This window comes from Gopherus evgoodei, unplaced genomic scaffold, assembly GCF_007399415.2.
Source record: "Gopherus evgoodei ecotype Sinaloan lineage unplaced genomic scaffold, rGopEvg1_v1.p scaffold_35_arrow_ctg1, whole genome shotgun sequence".
Taxonomy (NCBI): Eukaryota; Metazoa; Chordata; order Testudines; family Testudinidae; genus Gopherus; species Gopherus evgoodei.
In genome coordinates, this window is record NW_022060027.1 from 322,964 (window position 1) to 344,592 (window position 21,629).

Sequence of the window (21,629 nt, forward strand, 5' to 3'; positions counted from 1 at the left end):
CACAAACTGCTGCAGCACCCTCTCTTCAAACATTTCCCCAGAAGCCATAAATAAGCCACTCACATCCACTGCTGCAAACCCCCAGGAACACTTGGGAGCTTCTCTTCTGTGTCCCTCCATCATAACCAGACTTGGATATGGCCATATCTGTCTGCTTCTCCACCTCAAACTTGACAGCCAGGGACTCATGTGGGGCCTGGTAATTGCCACACAGCTAAAGACCTAAGAACTGTCAGGGCTTCTCCAGTCAGGCCTGTGGCCAAATAGATTCTTTTCTCTTTCTCTCTTGAGTATAAACTGCATCAGCTATGCTTCCCAATTCATTTTTCTATCAAATTTGTGTGCTTTCTGCTTCTGGTGTTCCCTGCCGTCTGATATGACTCTGAAGAAGGCAGTATCCCTGTCTTTTTTTTCTGGGTTCCCTGGTCCTCTCAGTTGTTGGGAGCTCTCTGCAACTTCTCCATCCATCTGTGTCTCATCTTCTTGGGTTTACAGCCACCTGTGGCCCAGACTGTTCCATCCTGGCTCTTCCTGATTGTATCTGTGGCAGTGGCTTGGTATGCCCTGCTTCTGTTTGCCAGCATGGGTTCATTTCATCGCCATCCCACAGTTTTGATACCAATATGACATCATGGGAAACCAAAGAAATGAGGCAAGAAAACTTCTAAAATCCAATAAATGTTAATGCAGCCAGAGCCTCACACAGTAGGCTGATACAGGCTACTCCATCCATTAAAAGAATGCTTTGTGTCAATTCCCATTCTCCAAGCCTCTCTCTCAAACCACCCACACAATGACAATACAGACAGGGAGGGAGGGGGAAGCCCAATACACTGTAAAATAATTATGAACTATAAGTGGCACAAAAGCAACACCGAGAAATAAGGTTGTCTATAATTTTCTATTAGAAACCCCTGTTTGCAGTTGCTTATAACTGTGACATTTCTTTTCCCCTTTCAGACTGGAATTTTCCATGACTGGGGACTGATACTTCATATTTTTATTTAAAGTTTGATTAGTTCAGAAATTTTCAAAGCATAAAGTTAGTGAGAAAAAAATGTTTGTTTGTTTTCCCCAATGCTCGGCTGATTTTTAACAGCTCTAGGCCTCGGGATACTGGATTAGGAACTTGAAACTAAATGCGAGTGAAAAATGGATTTTTAAGCTTGCTGATAAGACTGACAACTTAAAAAAAAATTGGGTCAAAGAAAAATGAAGAGTTTTTTAAATAAAAAATAATAATCTTGGGTTGAACGTAACCATTAGTTCAACCCAAAATGAAATGTTTCATATTGATTCTGAGCATTTTTAATTAAATAAAATTAAAGGAAATTTCAAAACCAAAAGCCATGTTGAACAGTATAATCCAAATGTTGAAACAAATTAATTCAGTTTTTCCTGATTTTTTCCCAAAAACATTTCAGCAAAATCTGTACAAATTCATTAAATGTTTCAGTGCCTCTGAATATGTATTTTTTGCATACAAGAATTTCAATAATAAATTTTTACCCGGCTCTATCTGAAATCTTGTAAGCAAATAACCCTCAGGTCACAGTAGTATCTTTTGCAGCCTCTGTGAAAATTTGTCTAGATCTGGCTGAATTATCAGCTGCAAAAAATCTTCATTTCACATGTGCTTGACATATCTGAAAATTCACTTCTGACCATTGTGCTGCACTTGCTCCCAGACCCTCCTGAGACTCCTTTGTCATTCTAAAATGACTGCAAAAGTCTCAGGGCTTGTCTACATCAGAAAGTTGCAGCGCTGGTGAGGGAGTTACAGCGCTGCAACTTTGAAGGTGTACACATCTGCAGGGCACCACCAGCGCTGCAACTCCCTGTTTGCAGCGCTGGCCGTACTCCCGTTTTGTCTCGGGTGTAGAGGATCCAGCGCTGGTGATCCAGCGCTGGTAATCCAATGTAGACAGTTACCAGCGCTTTTCTTGACCTCCGTGGAAGGAGGAAGCCTCTGGTAATCAAGCTGGTTTCCTTTCCCGGTTTGCTCTCTCGGTCCCGGAGCCACCCAGCAAACCGCAGGGAAGGAGACCTGCTTGCTCGGGGTTCCGGGACCGAGAGAGCAAACCGGGAACGCCGCGGTTTGCTCTCTCGGTCCCGGAGCCACCCAGCAAACCGCAGGGAAGGAGACCTGCTTGCTCGGGGTTCCGGGACCGAGAGAGCAAACCGGGAAAGGAAACCAGCTTCGCCGCGGTTTGCTCTCTCGGTCCCGGAACCCCGAGCAAGCAGGTCTCCTTCCCTGCGGTTTGCTGGGTGGCTCCGGGACCGAGAGAGCAAACCGCGGCGTTCCCGGTTTGCTCTCTCGGTCCCGGAACCCCGAGCAAGCAGGTCTCCTTCCCTGCGGTTTGCTGGGTGGCTCCGGGACCGAGAGAGCAAACCGCGGCGTTCCCGGTTTGCTCTCTCGGTCCCGGAACCCCGAACAAGCAGGTCTCCTTCCCTGCGGTTTGCTGGGTGGCTCCGGGACCGAGAGAGCAAACCGCGGCGTTCCCGGTTTGCTCTCTCGGTCCCGGAACCCCGAACAAGCAGGTCTCCTTCCCTGCGGTTTGCTGGGTGGCTCCGGGACCGAGAGAGCAAACCGCGGCGTTCCCGGTTTGCTCTCTCGGTCCCGGAACCCCGAGCAAGCAGGTCTCCTTCCCTGCGGTTTGCTGGGTGGCTCCGGGACCGAGAGAGCAAACCGCGGCGAAGCTGGTTTCCTTTCCCGGTTTGCTCTCTCGTCCCGGAACCCCCCTTGAAGCCGCCCAACAGCGCTGCAGTGTGGCCACATCTAACACCACTTGCAGCGCTGGTTGCTGTAAGTGTGGCCACTCTGCAGTGCTGGCCCTATACAGCTGTACTAATACAGCTGTAACAACCAGCGCTGCAAAATTTTAGATGTAGACATGGCCTCAGTCGCAATGACTCCTCCTGCCACTGTTGCTAGTTTGCTCTATCAAGTACTGTGTGGCAGGAGGAAAAAGGACACTGGCCTGGGAGTTAGGAGGGAATGATTTCTAGTCTAACCTCTTGCACTGACTGACCCAATAATTCTCTCCACTTTACAACCCTTGTTATTTAGGAAGCAAAATATGTAAGAAAATATCAGTCCCCCAATGCCACATACATATACAACATTTTATAGAAGTGGTAACTGAGGATCAGAAAGGCTACACAAAGTTATTTCTGACAGAGTTTTGAGACTAGCGCCCACAGTACTGTGACCCAGCACTTTTACTGTCCAGCAAATGGGTGCACATAATGGAATTAATAAGAAAATAACATTATGATATTAAGGTTGCAACATCAAGCACTAAAAATGCCAGAATTAAAGTTGTCTTTGCAACCTTATTTTGCTAGTTTGTGTGAATGCATTATGATAGATTTTAATTACATAATAAATGTTAGGTACACAGCATTCAAGCAGGAAAATTAGATTTAAAAAAAACCCCATACAATACTTTTCCTGGAACATTGGAATGTAACTACTTTATTTCTTAGAACCTTGAACTTTAACATGCAAGAATCAAAAACAGAGAGAGAAACAAAGCCGGCTGCTCCCTTAGGCAGAGATGCAAAACTCACACCAGCTTGCTCTAGGCTGGTCTTTTGCAGACTGACTGCTGAAGATGGAGATCACACACTTCCCTACAGAGCCCCTTAGTCTGCAAGCAGGACTAGGAATAACTCCTGACAATTTAAAGTGATAGCCTATCATTTTAACACAGTTTTCAATACATCACAATCACATAGTGTTTTCCCCTAACCTAACTCTCAGAAATGACTGGATCATTTTTACTTAAACCTTCTAAAAATAATTTAAGCTGAAGTAGAGACCAAGTAGAAAAATTTCAGTCCAAACAGTTAAAGTTTGGAAAAGATACAAGCCACTGGGAGGGGGGGGGGAAAGCAGGGCTTTGCAAAGGAAAGTTAGGCAATGTTAATTAAATAAAGTGCCATTGCCAGCTCTTCCTGTACTTAAGACTAAGAAGGTACATTGTAAAATTTGCTCCATTACACATATTCTCACATGATAAGTAGATGAGAAGCTTTAGATCAACACTGACTGCAAGTTAAGGTATAAAGTTTCAACATATCCTTTCCCCTAACAGTTTATACAGTTGAGAAACAAGGTGGGTGACATCTGACTTGAAATTAGGTGAAGGTTTCTAACCATCAGAGGAGTGAAGTTCTGGAACAGCCTTCCAAAGGGAACAGTGGAGGCAAAAGACATATCTGGCTTTAAGACTAAGCTTGATAAATTTATGGAGGGGATGGTATAATGGGACAGCCTAATTTTGGCAATTAATTGATCTTTGACTATTAGCAGTAAATATGCCCAATGGGATGTGTCATAAACAGAAAATTAAGGGTTAATGCCTCTTTTACCTGTAAAGGATTAAGAAGTTCACCTAGCCTAGCTGACACCTGACCAGAGGAACCAATGGGGGGACAAGATTTTACAAGAGGAAGGAGGGAAGTTTTTCCTTAGTTCATAGAATCATAGAATATCAGGGTTGGACGGGACCTCAGGAGGTCATCTAGTCCAACCCCCTGCTCAAAGCAGGACCAATTCTCAACTAAATCATCCCAGCCAGGGCTTTGTCAAACCTGATCTTAAAAACCTCTAAGGAAGGAGATTCCACCACCTCCCTAGGTAACCCATTCCAGTGCTTCACCATCCTTCTAGTGAAAAAGATTTTCCTAACAGCTAACCTAAATCTCCCCCACTGCAACTTGAGACCAGTACTCCTTCTTCTGTCATCAGGTACCACTGAGAACAGTCTAGAGCCATCCTCTTTGGAACCCCCTTTCTGGTAGTTGAAAGCAGCTGTCAAATCCCCCCTCATTCTTCTCTTCTGCAGACTAAACAATCTCAGTTCCCTCAGCCTCTCCTCATAAGTCATGTGCTTCAGCCGCCTAATCATTTTTGTTGCCGTCCGCTGGACTCTTTCCAAGTTTTCCACATCCTTCTTGTAGTGTGGGGCCCAAAACTGGACACAGTACTCCAGATGAGGCCTCACCAATGTGGAATAGAGGGGAATGAAGAAAATTAATTAGAGATATACCTATCTCCTTGAACTGGAAGGGATCTTGAAAGGTCTGTTTTCACTAGCAGGACTGACTGATTTTTGCCCCAGATCCTTAAGTGGCCCCCTCAAGGATTGACCTCACAATCTTTGGCTTAGTAGGCCGCTGCTCAAACCACTGAGCTATTCCTATCCCTCTAGTTATTAAGTTTTGTGCCAGAGTGAAAAGATCCAGGAATCAAGCAGGGTAGTGAGTATCAGAGAAGGAATAAATTTATTTATTTCCTTTTGTAACTTCATTTTGCATAAGAGAGGGAATTAAATTGGGATCTTCTTTTGTGTAACTAAGTTTTTTTTCCCCAGAGGAAAATCCTCTATGTTTTTTAATCTGTTGTCTGTGAGAATAGTTTGCATGCTAATCTCACAGAGGTATTCCTTTCACTCATTCTCTTTAATTAAAAGTCTTCTTTTTAAGAATCTGATTAATTTCTCCTTGTTTTAAGATCCAAGGGGTTTGGATCAATGTTCCCCAGGAAATTGGTAGAGAAGTCTCTCAAAGGGAAAGGTTATAGTACTTAGGAGGGCGATATTTTGGGGGGAAGACAGAGTTCCCAAATGACTCATAAACAGTTGTTTAAACTATTTGGTGGTGACAGCATACTGATCTAAGCTGGTAATTAAGCTTAGCGGTTCTCATGCAGGTCCCCACATCTGTACCCTAAAGTTCAGAGCGGGGGTGAAATCTATGACATGGTGTTAGCAATGGGATGATAAGAGGTTTGGGGTTTACTTTGGGATGTAAGTGGGGCCTTGGGCTGCACCCAGTCGTAGGGTGTTGTTTGAAGGTGTCCCTTCTGATTGTTGCTCAAACTGCGACCTGGGTTGTTCCTCTCTGCTCCCTCCACCCATTTTGTGTCAATTTTCCCTACTTCTGTGGTGGCCTGGGACTGCTTGTATTAATCAGTGTAAGAGACAAGACTTTCGGCTGAGTCTATTTTCTTATCCCATAACCACTGTTTTATATTACCTTGATCATATTCAGGAATTGTTCCTGAGTCATTAAATCAACCATTCCTTCAAAAGTAGTTACACCCCTTCAGGCCAAGAGAGATAACATCTGTATCTCTCTTCACTGCTTCCCTAGCAGTTCAAAGGAGAGAAAAAAAAATCTACTGGCTTTTGGTTTCTTTGAATCTAATCTCGCTGCCTACCATGTCATAGGTCTCACCCCCACTCTGAACTTGTGATGTCATCATCTGAACAGAGAGAGAGCCTTCTTACACAAAGCCTACTGCCAGGGCTGGCACTACCATTTAGGCGACCTAGGCAATAGCCTAAGGTGCCAGAATTTTGGGTGGCCACTATTTTGCCGGGGGGGCGGCACACGGGTCCAGTGGACCTACTGCAGTCATGCCGGCGGACAGTCCGCTGCTGGAAAGGCTCCGGTGGAGCTGCTGCAGTCATTTCGGCAGACGATGCGCTGGTCTAAAGGCTCCGACTGACCTACTGCAGTCATGCCTGCGGCAGGTCCACCGGAGCCTTTAGGCCAGCAGACCGCCTGCCTAAATATGTCCGGTGCCAGCGGCAGCTCCACTGGAGCTTTTCCAGCAGCGGACCGTCCGCTGGCATGACTGCGGTAGGTCCACCGGACCCGTGGGGGGCGGCGAAATGGCCGTCTGTCTAGGGCGTCAGAAACCCTGGCGCCACTCCTGTCTACTGCCTTACAAATAACCATGATTCTAGTAACATACTGTAGGTACAAGCAGGGAGTAATGGGGTAGAAACCAACAGAAGAACACAGGAATACACAAAGATTTTTTTTTTTCAAAATAATATTTTCCATGAAAATATTGATTTAGTTGAAACAACTATTTTGTTGTTTAAATTTGGCTTTGATCAAAAAGATTCAACTTGTTCTGTTACTCGGCAGGAACACTGTGATGCAAACTATCAGGAGACAAGGCACTACTATATTAATTATAGTGTATGATAATTCCAAGTACAAAATACTGAAAGACTTGGGACATCCCCTAATTCCAGAACAGCAGGCACAGACAATAGTGCTTCATATGCTCCCGGTGTGCCTGTGGACAGGACAGACAGAAACTAGGTGAACCACAGGGGAAAACTGAGAGGAAGATGCTACTGAAAATACATCTAAACAACAAAGAGCAGAAAAAGAATAATAATATGAAGAGTATTGCTAATATTCTGACTTACATTTGCCTGGAATTTCAGTCTGCCTGTTGGCCTTATAGAATCTTCTTGAGTGTAATGGACCCAAGCAAATCTCTCTATTCTGTCTGATTCTTTTGCAAAGAAAATGTTTTTCAGTTTTATTGCAGTATTTGGTTGATGAATAACCAGGCTGGATGATAAATGGGGCTGCAAAGGTGCCAAAGGGCTTAAGGTTTATAAGCCTCCTTGTCCGTATATGCTCCAGCTAAGCCTCCTGAACTTTGGATCTGGGTGTGCAGGTGTAAGCTGCTGCTGTGCACCTGCTACTCCTGTCTGAGAGGGAGTGGACAGTCCTTTGGGACTGACAAGCGCACCTGAGCCAATAACGAGATTAGGGTAGTACTTTGCTATTGGTAAAAGACCAATCACCAGTTATTAGTGTTATGTTCATGGCATACACACAGGGAGGTTAGATAAAAACATACAATATTATTGTTGGAAAGTTGCAACCTAACACTGTTTATTGCTTAGAATCCAGAACACTACCAGACAAGAACCCCAAAACAGAGAGAGACAGAGCAGGCTGCTCCCTAAAAGAGAGAGGGAGAACTTGCCCCACCTTGCTCTAAGCTGGCTCTCTGTAGACTGCCTGCTGAAAGACCCAGATTGCACACCTTTCTGCAGAGCCACCTAGCATGCAATCAGGACCAGGAAACCCTTTGCAAACTGAAAGTGATAGTTCGTAATTTAAACACAGTTTTCAGCACACTACAATTAATCCCTGGAGGAAGTGAGGCAGGGATAGTATTACTCCTTTGTCACATGATTTCTTCCATACACTGACTCCATTGAGCTGATTGTTAAACTGCAAACTAGCACTAGGTAAATATAGAAGAGTAAAGAACAAAGTTCAATAGCCATAAAAGGGATCTGTAACAGGAGAAAGGTTCGTCTCAGCCCTAATCCCTGTGCAGCATGTAATGGCTGCCCCGGATTCAACTATTCAGGTAAGAAATCACATTTTAGCTAAAACAGAAATGAAAGTCATCATATTTACGGAGATATTCAGATGGATGTTGACCTAGTGATCTGGGAAAAAGAAGCCCCACTGGCTGATTGAATTTGAGAATTAAAATTAGACTCTTCCAGGTCTGAAACTGCAAGACAGAGAAACATTACCTTCATTTGCAGGTAAGAAGGAATTTGCTCAGAATAGTTTATGTTCCACCTTATTTCAGGCATTAATCTCAGGAATAAAGTGAACTAGCCAACAGCTGTGAAGAAAGATGAGGAATTTGAGGTTGTTTCTGTATGGGAGAGTTTTCGGACAGCTCCTTATATTACTAGTGGGGTGTGAGCATTGTGCTTTTTTTATAAACCAGTAACACTGCTTAAAAGAGCTTTGTTGTCAAATCAGCCAAGACAAAGAAGCCTGTGTTCTCCACTGCAATGCATTGGTTTTGCCACAAGTGCACACAAAAAGGTTGTCTATAAACTCTCTTCTTTTGTATTGAAAAATTAAATATGTCTGGTGCTTTCCAGGCAGTTTATACATAAAATTATGGATGGCCAACCTTTCTGTGTATGTATCTGCATCAGTCTGTGGATGGGATTTTAAATAAGGTCTATGGGGGATAGGCACCCAAATGCCATTGAAAGTTAATGTGTCTTTATTTTTTAGCCTTTTGTCTGTGTGTGAGTAATCCCCTTTCTGTTGTATGTGGCAAAGGGGACCTGGAGATCATGATAGTTTCTGATTTTTTTTTTGAAAAAGAGAGTAAGATATTTTGAAAGTTGAGACAGAAACATTTGACTCTTTTAAAAAACAGATCTGATTCTGCTTTCGCACAGCTGTAAATCTGGAGCAACTGTATGGATTATATGAACAGAGAATCAGTCCTATCTATTCTCTCCCCCTCTTTCAAATCTTTGTTTCCTTTTATTTCCTTCCAGACCTAGTGAAAAGCATACTCTGATCTTAACTTCTGTGTGCATAGAGAGCGTATAGGCTGATCAACAGAAAGGTGCATTGACAGTACTGGGAACAGATGTGTAGTTCCAGTTTGTTCTGCAAGAGATCTGGCCTCCATTTGAGCTCCGATCTTTCATTTTCCTTTGTTGGGAGAACGCTGGAACTCACCCTTACAGAGGACTGAGTGCCTAGCGCGCTTTGCTGGGTGCCCTTGTGTCTATCCAGCAGCATTGCTGGACTCCAAGGAGAATCCAGTCCCATTCCAACCTGAGCTGGGCAGGACTGATTAAAAATATCAAAAGAATTATGTGGAATTTATAATTAGATGTAGGAGGGATGGGGGGGATGGATGGATGGATTGTTATTCAAATTCTACACTGAGCAATCTTTCCTATGTGACCTGATAATGGGGATATATTATTAGCAGATGGGGTTGATCAGAGGCGAGGAAATGAGGAACAATTGTACTAGGGTCCTGAGCACAAGGTGGGGAGAACCAGAGAATCATAGAATCATAACATATCAGGATTGGAAGGGACCTCAGGAGGTCATCTAGTCCAACCCCCTGCTCAAAGCAGGACCAATTCTCAACTAAATCATCCCAGCCAGGGCTTTGTCAAGCCTGATCTTAAAAACCTCTAAGGAAGGAGATTCCACCACCTCCCTAGGTAATGCATTCCAGTGCTTCACCATCCTCCTAGTGAAAAAGATTTTCCTAATAGCCAGCCTAAACCTCCCCCACTGCAACTTGAGACCAGTACTCCTTCTGTCATCAGGTACCACTGAGAACAGTCTAGATCCATCCTCTTTGAACCCCCCTTTTAGGTAATTGAAAGCAGCTATCAAATCCCCCTCATTCTTCTCTTCTGCAGACTAAACAATCCCAGTTTCCTCAGCCTCTTCTCATAAATCATGTGCTCCAGCCCCCTAATCTTTTTTGTTGCCATCTGCTGGACTCTTTCCATTTTTTCCACATCTTTCTTTTAGTGTGTGGCCCAAAACTGGACACAGTACTCCAGATGAGGCCTCACCAATGCAAAATAGAGGAGAATGATCACATCCCTCAATTTGCTGGCAAATGTTCCTACTTATACAGCCCGAAATGCCATTAGCCTTCTTGGTAGCAAGGGCACACTGTTGACTCATATCCAACTTCTCATCCACTGTAACCCCGAGGTCCTTTTCTGCAGAACTGCTGCCTAACCACTCGGTCCCTAGGCTGTAGCAATCCATGGGATTCTTCTGTCCTAAGTGCAGGACTCTGCACTTGTCCTTGTTGAGTCTCATCAGATTTTTTTTGGCCCAATCCTCTAATTTGTCTAGGTCACTCTGTATCCTATCCCTATCCTGCAGCATATCTACCACTCCTCTCAGTTTAGTGTCATCTGCAAACTTGCTGAGGGTGCAATCCATGCCATCCTCTAGGTCATTAATGATCTGTAACATCTGTAATATCTGCATAAATTCAGTGAAATGGGTGGGGGTGGGGCCCCAAATTTCTCTCAAGGGGCCTGTTAACAGATAGATAACTAGTAATACATCAAAAACCCTACTAAAAAAAGGCACTGACTTCAATGAGCTTTGGATCAGGCCTTCTATGAGGAATTGTAATCCACCCTGTGTGTGTGTGTAGTGATCACTTCATAGGTGGTATAGAGATGTTACTTTTCTCACACTAAGTATCTGTCTAGCTAGCTCAATCATAACAGTTTATGATTTCAGTTCCGTAAATCCCCACTTCAGTCCCCAGTGTCAGTCAAGATGGCAGCTGTCCCACAATCATCTTTTAGTGCTAAGAACTTACATACAGGTTTTTAATTAAAAAAAAAATGTATCTGACAAAATCCCTTTATAACGCCTGCGCATTTCCCAAGGGCCTTGGTTAGCAATACCTATTCCTTCCTTCCTATTCAGTAAAGATAATAAAAGTTCTGCACACCTTTGAAAGACTAAGAAGGGTCTGTAACTGGTATATTTCTTCAACACAGCTCAGTGTACACAGGAACATTGGTTCCAACACTGCTCCAATTAATAGTAAGATCAGGTCCTTTGTCTATAAGTTTCTTTTTATTTTTCCTACTGTGTTAAGCTATTTCTACCCTCACTGCTGTCATTTTTTGTTCTGCATTTGAAGTGACTGGAAGACTAAAAATTTCCCTTGGATGTTTCATCACTGTCCTATTGATGTCTTGAAAGCCTGCACAGTGATGGGGTCTGTATTTCACTGGGTGACAGCTGTTCACATACTGACTTGTCTACAGATGCCACATTTGATTTCAGGTAAATAGGGTTCTGTGTTAAACATATGCAATGAAACAACTAATCATTACCAGGGCCAATGGAAAACCATAGATTACAAAAATTATGTAGTCATATGTCATCCTTTACTTTACGAGGTATAAGGTTTCATTAAAATAAAACCTATCTAAAATTTTTATTTTCCAGGTGCATTCCCATATAACCAGTCCTGTTCAACCTCTTGACCTGACTCAAGTGCAAGCCAAACAATCACATTATGTACTATTCTAATACAGATTATCCATACAGACAAATGTATTCCCTATGGGAGAGCAATTCACTTCTTTTAAGCACCACTTAAGTCATACTCAATCCCTCATCATAGAGTTAATGTGGGACTTATTTTGTTCACTGGCCTATGATAATTTACTAGACAGGTTCTCATATCAATTTCCAGGGCTGTTCTTTGGGTTCCTTACGTGATCACTAAAATTCATTATTAAAATCTGAATGTCCCATAGCAGATCATATGAGCCCACATCATTGAAGCCTCTATTATGGAAGAGCCATACAAAACATATAAGGACAGAATCCAGTGGGCACACCTTTCGATATGCAAAGTGAGACACTTACTGATGTTAGGTGCTACCTATTTCCAGTGATAGCCCCACTTGAAGTCAGTGCTACAAGTCACAGGATTAGTCATTGTGAGAAAGAATGGCAGAATATGGCATCTATGACTAAAATACCAAATGTGTGATAGTATTTCAGATTTGTCAGATATAAATGTTTAATGGTGAGAGTAACTGATCAATTTTCCAAGGGCTGTGGTGAATTCTGTATCACTGATATCTTCTAAATTAAGATTGGAGGTTTTTTTCTAAAAGATCTGCTCCAGGAATTATTTTAGGGAACACCTTTGGGCTGTGTGATACAGGTCAGGCTGGATGATCATAATGGTCCTTTTGTCCTTGGAATCTATGGACCTATGTATGTGCATACATGTGCCCATGCATGGTTGTGCAACTACCTCCCCAGATGGTGCTTCTTCCCATGTAGAAGGCTTTGGTGCTTTGGATATTCATTACCAGTTCCATTTTTTCCTATATAAAAGAACAGCTAGAGCAGGTGAAATATTTCAGCCAAATAGTTTATTCAATGAAAATTGCTGTTGACCCAAAACTATTTGCCAATAGTTTCCTATAGAATCAACAAATGAGAGCGTCGGCAATAGATACAACCTCTGTTTCTGTCTACACACAGGTCAGTTTAAAATCATCCCTCCTCAGAATCCTGTCATTGCTATAATTGGAGAAGGGGTTATCTTGCCTTGCCAGCTGACAATTCAGAATAACCCTGAGACAATTACTGTCCAGTGGATACTTTCTAGACACTCAGAAAAAATAGATGTGAGCACCTATGATGGACCAAAGAAAGTGGAGACACAGGATGAGAGATACCAGGGCAGAACACAGTTCTTCCAAACTGAATTTCAAGCAGGAAATGTGTCTCTAAACCTGAAGGATGTCATTGTCTCTGACAAAGGGAAATACACCTGCAGTGTCTCTTTGGGGACCTGGTATGATGAGGTGGTGGTTGAACTGGATGTGACAGGTGAGTGGAATGGCTCTCTCTCTCTCTTCACTCTAAGACAATACAGTATATAATGTGGCAAAAATGACTGATGTTGGTATGATGGGTCCTGCTCTTTTCTTGGTGGCTAGGATGCCACCCCTTGCCTCTGCTCTTGAGGCACCAAGGGCCTTGCTAGTGGCCCGGGAAGGTGGTAAAGGAAGGAAGCAGGGGAGGGGTCTGGGTTTGCGCCTCACTCTGACCCCCAGCCCCTCTCAACCCTGCAGGTTTCTTATCCTCTTCCCCCTTGAGGTGGGGGTTACCCTCAGTCCTTAGACAGTGGGAGAGGGAGTCTCCCTGCCCTGCTGGGGCAAGGTCTCCCTTCCTCCGGTTCTCTGGTATTTCAATGATCAGGAACACACTTCCAAATTCCAGTCCTCTCTCCTCCCTCACACCATCCTGTCTGCCTGAAGCAGGGTGTTTTATTAGATTCCTGGCAGGGCCTTAACTGACTACAGGTGCCTCAATTAACCTATAGCAACCTTCCCTAGTCTACAGGGAACCATGCCTTAATTATCCTAGGGCTTATATATTTCCCCTCTACCACTCTCCCACTGCTCCCTGGCCCTCCTGTATCACACTAACCATGTGGAGCCAACAAAGAGTAAAGAGGCATGAGGGAGGGGCCTTCCTGGGCTCCAGGGTCCAATGTCCTTCCTTTACCCCTTCTTCTCACCCTGTCAACAGTCTTCAGGGGAATTTGTCGGCCAGCTACAGCTCTCAGGCCAGGGTTTGATCCCTTGTTCTCCCTCCCCTTTGCAAGGGGGGGGAGGAAAGTTTCGCTGGAACAAGGACCAGTCTCTCAGGCAGCTCCTAGAGGATCATCTCTAAGGGCTCAGTCTCACTGAGACTGTTGCCCCTTTTGGGGGGTTACTTTCCACTCCTCTTCCTCGGGTGTATTGTTTTGACCTCGTTTAGGGTGGCTTTGGGGCAGTGTGTCTTGTAGCTGTCTTCTCCTTGACTGGACTCCCTATGCTGCCAGTAGTCCCTGGGTGGAGCAACCTCCTTCCTGTTCACCTTCCTGTGCTAAGCTTACACTTTTAAGCTCCTCCCCCTCAATAGAATCATAGACTCATAGAAGAATCACAGAAGATTAAGGTTGGAAGAGACCTCAGGTCATCTAGTCCAACCCCATGCTCAAAGCAGTACCAACACCAATTAAATCATCCCAGCCAGGGCTTTGTAAGCTGGGCCTTAAAAAACGCTAAGGATGGAGATTCCACTACCTCCTGAGGTAACCCATTCCAGTGATTCATCGCCCTCCTAGTGAAACATGTTCTCCTAATATCCAATCTAAACCTTCTGCATTGCAACTTGAGACTATTACTCCTTGTCCTGTCATTTGCCAACACCGAGAACAGCCAAGCTCCATCCTCTTTGGACCCCCCCTTCAGGGAGTTGAAGGTTGCTATCCAATGCCGACTCACTCTTCTCTAAATAAGCCTAGTTCCCTCAGCCTCTCCTCATAAGTCATGTGCTCCAGTCCCTTAATCACTTTTGTTGCCCTCTGCTGGACTCTCTCCAATTTGTCCACATCACTTCTGTAGTGAGGGGACCAAAGCTGGACAGAATACTCCAGGTATGACCTCACCAGGGTTGAATAGAAGAAAATAATCATTTCCCTCAATCTGCAGGCAATGCTCCTACTAATACAGCCCAATATGCCATTGGCCTTCTTGGTAACAAGGGCACACTGCTGATTCATATCCAGCTTCTCATCCACAGTAATCCCCAGGTCCTTTTCTGCAGAACTGTTGCTTAGCCAGTCTGTCCACTGCCTGTATCGGTGCATTGGATTCTTCTGTCCTAAGTGCAGGACTCTGCACTTGTCCTTGTTGAATCTCATCAGATTTATTTTGGCCTGTAGCGAGGCGGTGTGGCTCCCCTCCCCCTCAGGGAGGGTCGAGCCCCGTCAGTCATCCACGGGGCGGGGCCACTGAGTGGAAGTCCCGCCCCTCAGAGGGTCAGGTGGCGACCTGGAAGAATAAAAGCCGGGCCCCAGCCTTCAGTTCCAGGTCTGCCACTGGCAGGAGCAGACGTGTCCGCCGACTCCCATAACTGGGAGACTGCCCAAGCCAGAGGCCGAGACCAGGAGCTGCCAGAGCTGCCTCGCCCCTACTACGACGAGGAGCCACTGGAGGAGCTGCCAGAGCTGCCTCGCCCCTACTACGGCCCTGAGGAGCCCCCAGACCAGGCTTGGCCCGCATTCCCCAAAACATTACCGGACCTGCCGCCCAGCCTGGATTGGGAGGAACCGATGGTCCTGGACGTCCCCGGAACGGAGGCCCCGGACCAGGTAGGTGTAGAGGGGAGCTAGGAAGTAGCCCGGGGGCGCCTGACTCCAGTCAGGCTGCAGAGCTAACCTTGCCAATGTCAGTGTGTTTCGGTCAGGATCCCCACTGACCACCGGTAGTGGTGGCAGCCGCTACCAGGGCCCCGGGCTGGAACGCAGAGGAGTGGGTGGGCCTGTGTTCCCCCTCCCACCCGTAACCGGGTGGCAGACTCTCCCTCTTCCCAGCCTAGGGTCAAGAACTCTGCCCTGCTCCAAAAGGCCAGAGTTGATTGTACTGTGTTTGGTGCCCCGCCCGAACCAAGGGCTGGGCCCCCTTTGACTTTGCCACTGCTCTGCCCTGCTCCAAAGGGCCAGAGCTGCTTGTAACTGTGTTTGGTGCCCCGCCCAAACCAAGGGCTGGGCCCCCTTTGACTTTGCCACTGCTCTGCCCTGCTCCAAAGGGCCAGAGCTGCTTGTAACTGTGTTTGGTGCCCCGCCCAAACCAAGGGCTGGGCCCCCTTTGACTTTGCCACTGCTCTTCCCCACCCAAAGGGCCAGAGCTGACTGTAATTGCAGGGACAGACCTCACCCTGGGGGCAGGACCACTGGCCTGTTGAGGAAGCAGCCCCAGGGCGACCGTGAGGCCGGTGTGGCTCCCTCCCCCTCAGGGAGGGTCGAGCCCCAGCGGAACCCATCAACATGGCCCAGTCCTCCATTTTGTCTAGGTCACTCTGGATCCTATTCTCCAGCATATCTACCTCTCCCCGCAGCTTAGTGTTATCCATGAAATTGCTGAGGGTGCAATCTATCCATTGCTGGTGCAAAGAAGTTTTGCTAGGGAGCAAAGCTTCCACCTTGTGCCACCCACCCAGCTAACCCCACCCCTCATGGCAGCTAACTGCACCCACCTGCCCCTCCCACCAAAGGAGCTCCCACAGCAGCTAACCCAGTCCACCACCCTGCCCCCTTACCCAGGGAACCTGCTGTCCCCCCAGGAAGCCCTCCTCCACAACATCTCCCAGAGTTGTCAAGGTCATTGAACTCCCCCATGAGAACCAGAGCCTGTGATCTGGGAACTTCTGTTAGTTGTCTGAAGAAAGCTTTGTCTACCTCATCCTCCTTGTCTAGTGGTCTATAGCAGATGCCCATCACAACTTAGAATATCAGGGTTATAAAGGACCTCAGGAGGTCATCAGGTCTAACCCCCTGCTCAAAGCAGGGCCAATCCCCAGACAGACTTTTGCCTCAGATCCCTAAATGGTCCTCTCAAGGATTGAGTTCACAACCCTGGATTTAGCAGGTTAATGCTCAAACCACTGAGCTATCCCTCCTCCTCAATTACCCTTGTTGCTCTCACCTATAAATTTAAACCAAAGACTCTCAACAGGCTTTTCTCCAGTTTCATATTGTAGCTCTGAACAATCGTACTGCTCCCTTACATGCAATGCACCTCCTCCACCTTTTCTCCCCCACCTGTCCTTCCTAAACAGTTTATACACATCCATGACAGTGCTCCAGTCATGTGAGTTACCCCACCAAGTCCAGGCTGAGCAAACTTGCAGATGTGTCTCATCAGCATGGAACAGGCCAAAGAAGGGCTCCTTAGCCTCCCTCATACCAGGGTGAGGGGGTATCCCTTCACAGGACTTCATGTAATTCTGATGAACTCAATTAAATTCTAAGAAGGATGAGTTTTATACACGGAGGTCAGGTGTTTATGTTAGAAGATTTCCCTACAGAACTAAGCCCCTATGTAAAATGTTACCTGACACATCTAGGTCATACCATGGTGCAGTCCACTTAGCTCCCAGTTATTGTGGTCACAGCATACAAACACAGAAGTTAGACAAAAGCCATAAAATGCTCTTTCTGGGAGGTTGCAGTGTAACATTACCTAATTTCTTAGAATCCAAAACCCTAACACACAATAACCAAAAAACAGAGAGAGACAAAGCAGGCTGCTCCTTATATCAGAGGCCCAACTCACCCTACATTGCTCTAAGCTTCCTCTTTGCAGACTGACTGTTGCTAAACCCAGATTCACAGTTCTCTGCAGAGCGCAGCACATGGGACCTGGAAAAAAGCCCAGAAATTTAAAGTGACAGCTTACAATTTGAACTGAGTTTTCACCACATCTGCACACCAAGATATCTGGATAAATAGGAGTGTGTCCACAGAGGCTTTCAGGTCTTTGAGAGATTCTGAACTGCTATAGGCAAAGAGAACAGCTTCAATGTATAGGTTTCTTCAGATACATCACTATTTTAACTTAACATGGGAAGAGTTCTTGCCCTGTAATTTCATATTAAGGGGTGACAAATTCTGTCAGAATTCTCAGGCAGCATGTGTACAAGGCAGTGGGAAATCCCCCAAACTCTGCACTGTTTGGGGAGGAGAAGGTAATAACTTTTGTTCTTTCTTTGTAGCTAGAGGTGGTGAGTCTTCCATTTTCATGGAGAACTATGCAGACCAGGGGATTAGCCTCACCTGCAGGTCAGAGGGATGGTTCCCTGAACCCCAGGTGCTCTGGTTAGACAGTAAAGGACAAAACCGACCAGAAAAGCCGACCACCATCAACACAAAGACAGATGCTGGAATCTACAATATTGAAAGTGCCATTAACATAAACCCAGGCTCAGACAATGAAGTCTCCTGCAAAATAATCAATAACATACTAAAGACAGCAAGCGAGTCCAGAGTCCTAATTTCAGGTGAGTGCACTTTGGGATCATTGATTGTAAGGCTCAATAAAGAGGCTGCTTGGCTAATGAGATAGGTCCTATTTTTCTCTCCCCCTTTGTTATAAGAAATAGATGCCCAGAGTTTGTCTGGTCTAGCAGATGGAGCACTGGGTTAGAATTTAGGAATCCTGAGTGCTATTCCTGAATATGCTGCTTACCTGATGATTGACACTGGGCAAACCAGTTTCCCCCTCTGTGCCTCAGTTTGCCCAAAACTGGGGATAATAATACTGAGCTCCTTTGTAAAATGTTTTGAAATCTACTGTTGAAATGCTAGGAGTGATCTTCATGTAAATACTTGCCTGTTAGTTTCCAGCAAAAACCCATTTTGATTAGACTGAGTCAAAGAGTTTAAAAATCATAATTTGCACAAGTACATCAAGTGTTTTCTTTCTACACAACAATCCAGTGTTCTAATAGCTTTCATTGCATATGAATATGTAATGAAGTTGCATGGCATTTTCAATATTACTAAAAGATACGGAAAACTGTTTCATTCAATGTACTAATGCATCATTGAAAAAGAGAGTAAAGTTAAGGTGGTGGGTATGACTTTCATTTTGGCCTCTCCTGATTCTTGTGTGCTTAATTTTTCAAGTATAACGTTGAGTTTAAGTTTTCATTATTATTAAATGGTTATTGGGCAGATTCCATAGCCCTTACTCATACTTTAAAATACTCACCCAGTTGAGTTGTCCCGTTTATATCTATTGAGTACAGGGATTCTGTATTGAGTTCAAGCCTTGCCACTGATTTGTTTTATGGCCTCAGAGATGTTGCTTAACTTCTCTCACTTTCCCCACCTCAACAGGGAGTTAATGATATTTATCTCACCTATTCTGTATGAATACTAGTGCTGAAAGGATATTTGAGGTAAATCCTGTGAACCTTACTCATGTGAGATGTGCCAATGTCTGAGGTGTTTTTATCTGCATGAGTAAGGTGAGCTGGGTGTGGCTGAAGGTGTGTGCTTTTTCAGAACACATTGGAGGAGCCCACAGCTCTGTTCTCCATTATATCCTTCCTTGAAGATGCGTAGAATCTTTTAAGTGCAGTCTTTAAAGTCAAGTGAAATCTGATTTCACCAGGTTCTCAGACAGACTCCGTTTGGTTGGCCTTATAATTTTCATGATGTTTCTTAAGAATTAGTGGAATGTAACTGACATTGTCACATATTTTTCAGATGTTTTCTTCCCAACCACATCCCCTTGGATGGCTGCTTTCCTGGTCATTTTATTTCTTAGCATGGCCCTTATTGCTGCTGTAGGGTATAAACTGAAAAGTAAGTATTTCTTTGTATGTTTTTTCAATAAATATGTGAAAATGTTTAAAGAGATGATATGGAATTCTTTAACTATACTAAAACCAAACAAAACCTGAAATGAGTTTTCTAGGGGCAGACTCAGAAAATTAAAGATAAGGATCTGTACATTTAATTCCCTACCAGATAAGTCCCTTGTTCTGAAAGACAGTTTTTAAATTCCTCACATATAAATATATTCAGGGCCAGAATAGACACCAATGGATGGATCAGGATTACAGATGGTTCATGACAGTGACTGTTTCAATCAAAACTATTATAGGATGCTATGAAAAGTGTCTCATTTTCAAAAGGCATTTTAATTTTTTTCAGAGAATAATGACACAACATCTCGAGCAGGTAAGTAACAAGACAAGTGAATGCAAATTAATATGAACATATTTTATATCTTGATTTTGTCATAGTCCCAGGGAGCCTGTGGAATCCCCATCACTGGAGAGTTTTTAGAACAGGTTTGACTAGATTTATTTGGTCTTGCTTCAGCGCAGAGGGTGGGAAAGGATGACTTCTCAAGGTCCCTTTCAGCCCAACATTTCTCTGATTTTAGAACAAAAGTTTAATGTAGCAGTTGCTGTTCTGATCTGAGAAGCTGTTTATAAATTAAAGGAGATGGGAGGGTTTGTTCTAATCGTGGTCAACAGCTGTGTACTTTTAACGTTTGCAGAATGCATCCAATGATTTCATAGAAATTGGGGTTTATATTCAGGAATTACGCAACAGCGACTAATGCCATTAGTAGCTCATTAGGAAAGTTTGTTTCCTTCTGTTATAAACAGATCTTGTTATTAAAATGGATCACATTCAGGCTAGCCTTCTGTCATTCATCCTTATGTGGACATTGTTCCAGAATCATTATCAGTTGTAGAAAAGGGTTGCTCGTGTACATGAAGAAATCACTTATATCCTCCAATATAGACTGGGTAAAGTATAAAATTCAAGGCCTTTTATAACATAGGCACTGGAAACAGGAGTGATTGCCTCTTGCTGGTTGTCTGCCTGGGAATTATGTTTGGCCTTAGTGGATTTGCTCTTGGTCCACAAGATTCATTCAGGACTAGGGCAAGACCTGGACTTATTTAAGAAGCTGAGTGAGCATCTAGCTCCTCTGATCACTCATTTCCCATGTGGGCATTCATGGGGTATCCTAGAAATGTCAGCATCCCATAATATTTCTCTGCTAAAAAAAAATTCTTCCTGAATTAAAGTTTCACTTTAGTCTTCTTCAGCAGATTGTAAGTCTCATGATTGGATCTATTTATTTCACTTCACCGACACTTACTTGTTTTGGACTCCTTCCTTAAATTTTCAGCTGTCCCAAAACTTCACTCTGAAGCCTCTTTTCCCATCCCAATCATTGTACCAGTTGGTATCTGATCTTTTGTCTGGCTCACTCAGAAAGTCCTTTACTCCTGTAAAGTCAGAGGATGTGGGTTGGGGGGATGTGCTGCGGCAAGGGGTCTTGATAAGCATCCTGACATTCTCCCAGATGAGGCCATCCGTTGCTTTATGTCTTCAGATTCTCTGCATAATCAGTGAACTGGAAGAAACCATCTTCCAATATAGTGAATGAGGAGATGATCTTCAAGTGAAACAATCTGTTCCTGTCTCCTAAAGCAGGTTTCTCCTAAATGGAGAGAATCTGGTCCAGTATTAAAAGCTGTTTTGTGGCTGAAATAAGACTTTGGGAAACTTATAAGAGTAATTAACATTGCAATGTGATTCCATGTATTTGCAGTAACTGAGAAGAAAACAATGGAAGAAGGTAAATATATTTTTGATGTGATATAAGATGTTAGGAGTATTTCCATGAGTCAGATTCATGCAGACAGTATTACATAACATGCTGAAATTTTCCAAGACATTAACCACAGAGGTATCAGTCCTTACCCAGATAAAGGAATCATGGAGTTACTTTAAAAAGTTATGCTGATAGCTTAGTGGTTTGAGCATTAGCCTGCTAAACCAAAGGTTGTGAATTCAATCCTTAAGGGGGCCCCTTCAATATCTGGGGCAAAAATCAGTACTTGGTCCTGCTAGTGAAGGCAGGGGGCTGGACTCAATGACTTTTTTATTATTATTTAGGGGGGAGGGATAGCTCAGTGGTTTGAGCATTAACCTGCTAAACTCAGGGTTGTGAGTTCAGTCCTTGAGGAGGCCATTTAGGGAACTAAGGATAAATCTGTCTGGGGATTGGTCCTGCTTTCAGCAGGGGGTTGGACTAGAACCTCCTGAGGTCCCTTCCAATCTTGATATTCTA

General features: G+C 44.4%; 1 protein-coding gene across 1 annotated transcript in view; it reads left to right on the plus strand.

Annotated features, from left to right (window-relative positions):
• The first annotated feature begins 8,118 nt into the window (after window positions 1-8,118).
• LOC115641801 (butyrophilin subfamily 3 member A2-like) overlaps window positions 8,119-21,629 on the plus strand; it is a 29,157-nt gene continuing 15,646 nt past the window's right edge. The window contains exons 1-7 of the mRNA XM_030545195.1: window positions 8,119-8,203; window positions 11,303-11,448; window positions 12,670-13,020; window positions 17,737-18,021; window positions 19,235-19,333; window positions 19,685-19,711; window positions 21,108-21,134. Of these exons, the coding sequence (XP_030401055.1) occupies window positions 11,331-11,448; window positions 12,670-13,020; window positions 17,737-18,021; window positions 19,235-19,333; window positions 19,685-19,711; window positions 21,108-21,134 (907 nt within the window). The 5' untranslated portion in view covers window positions 8,119-8,203; window positions 11,303-11,330. The remainder of the gene's footprint in view (window positions 8,204-11,302; window positions 11,449-12,669; window positions 13,021-17,736; window positions 18,022-19,234; window positions 19,334-19,684; window positions 19,712-21,107; window positions 21,135-21,629) is intronic.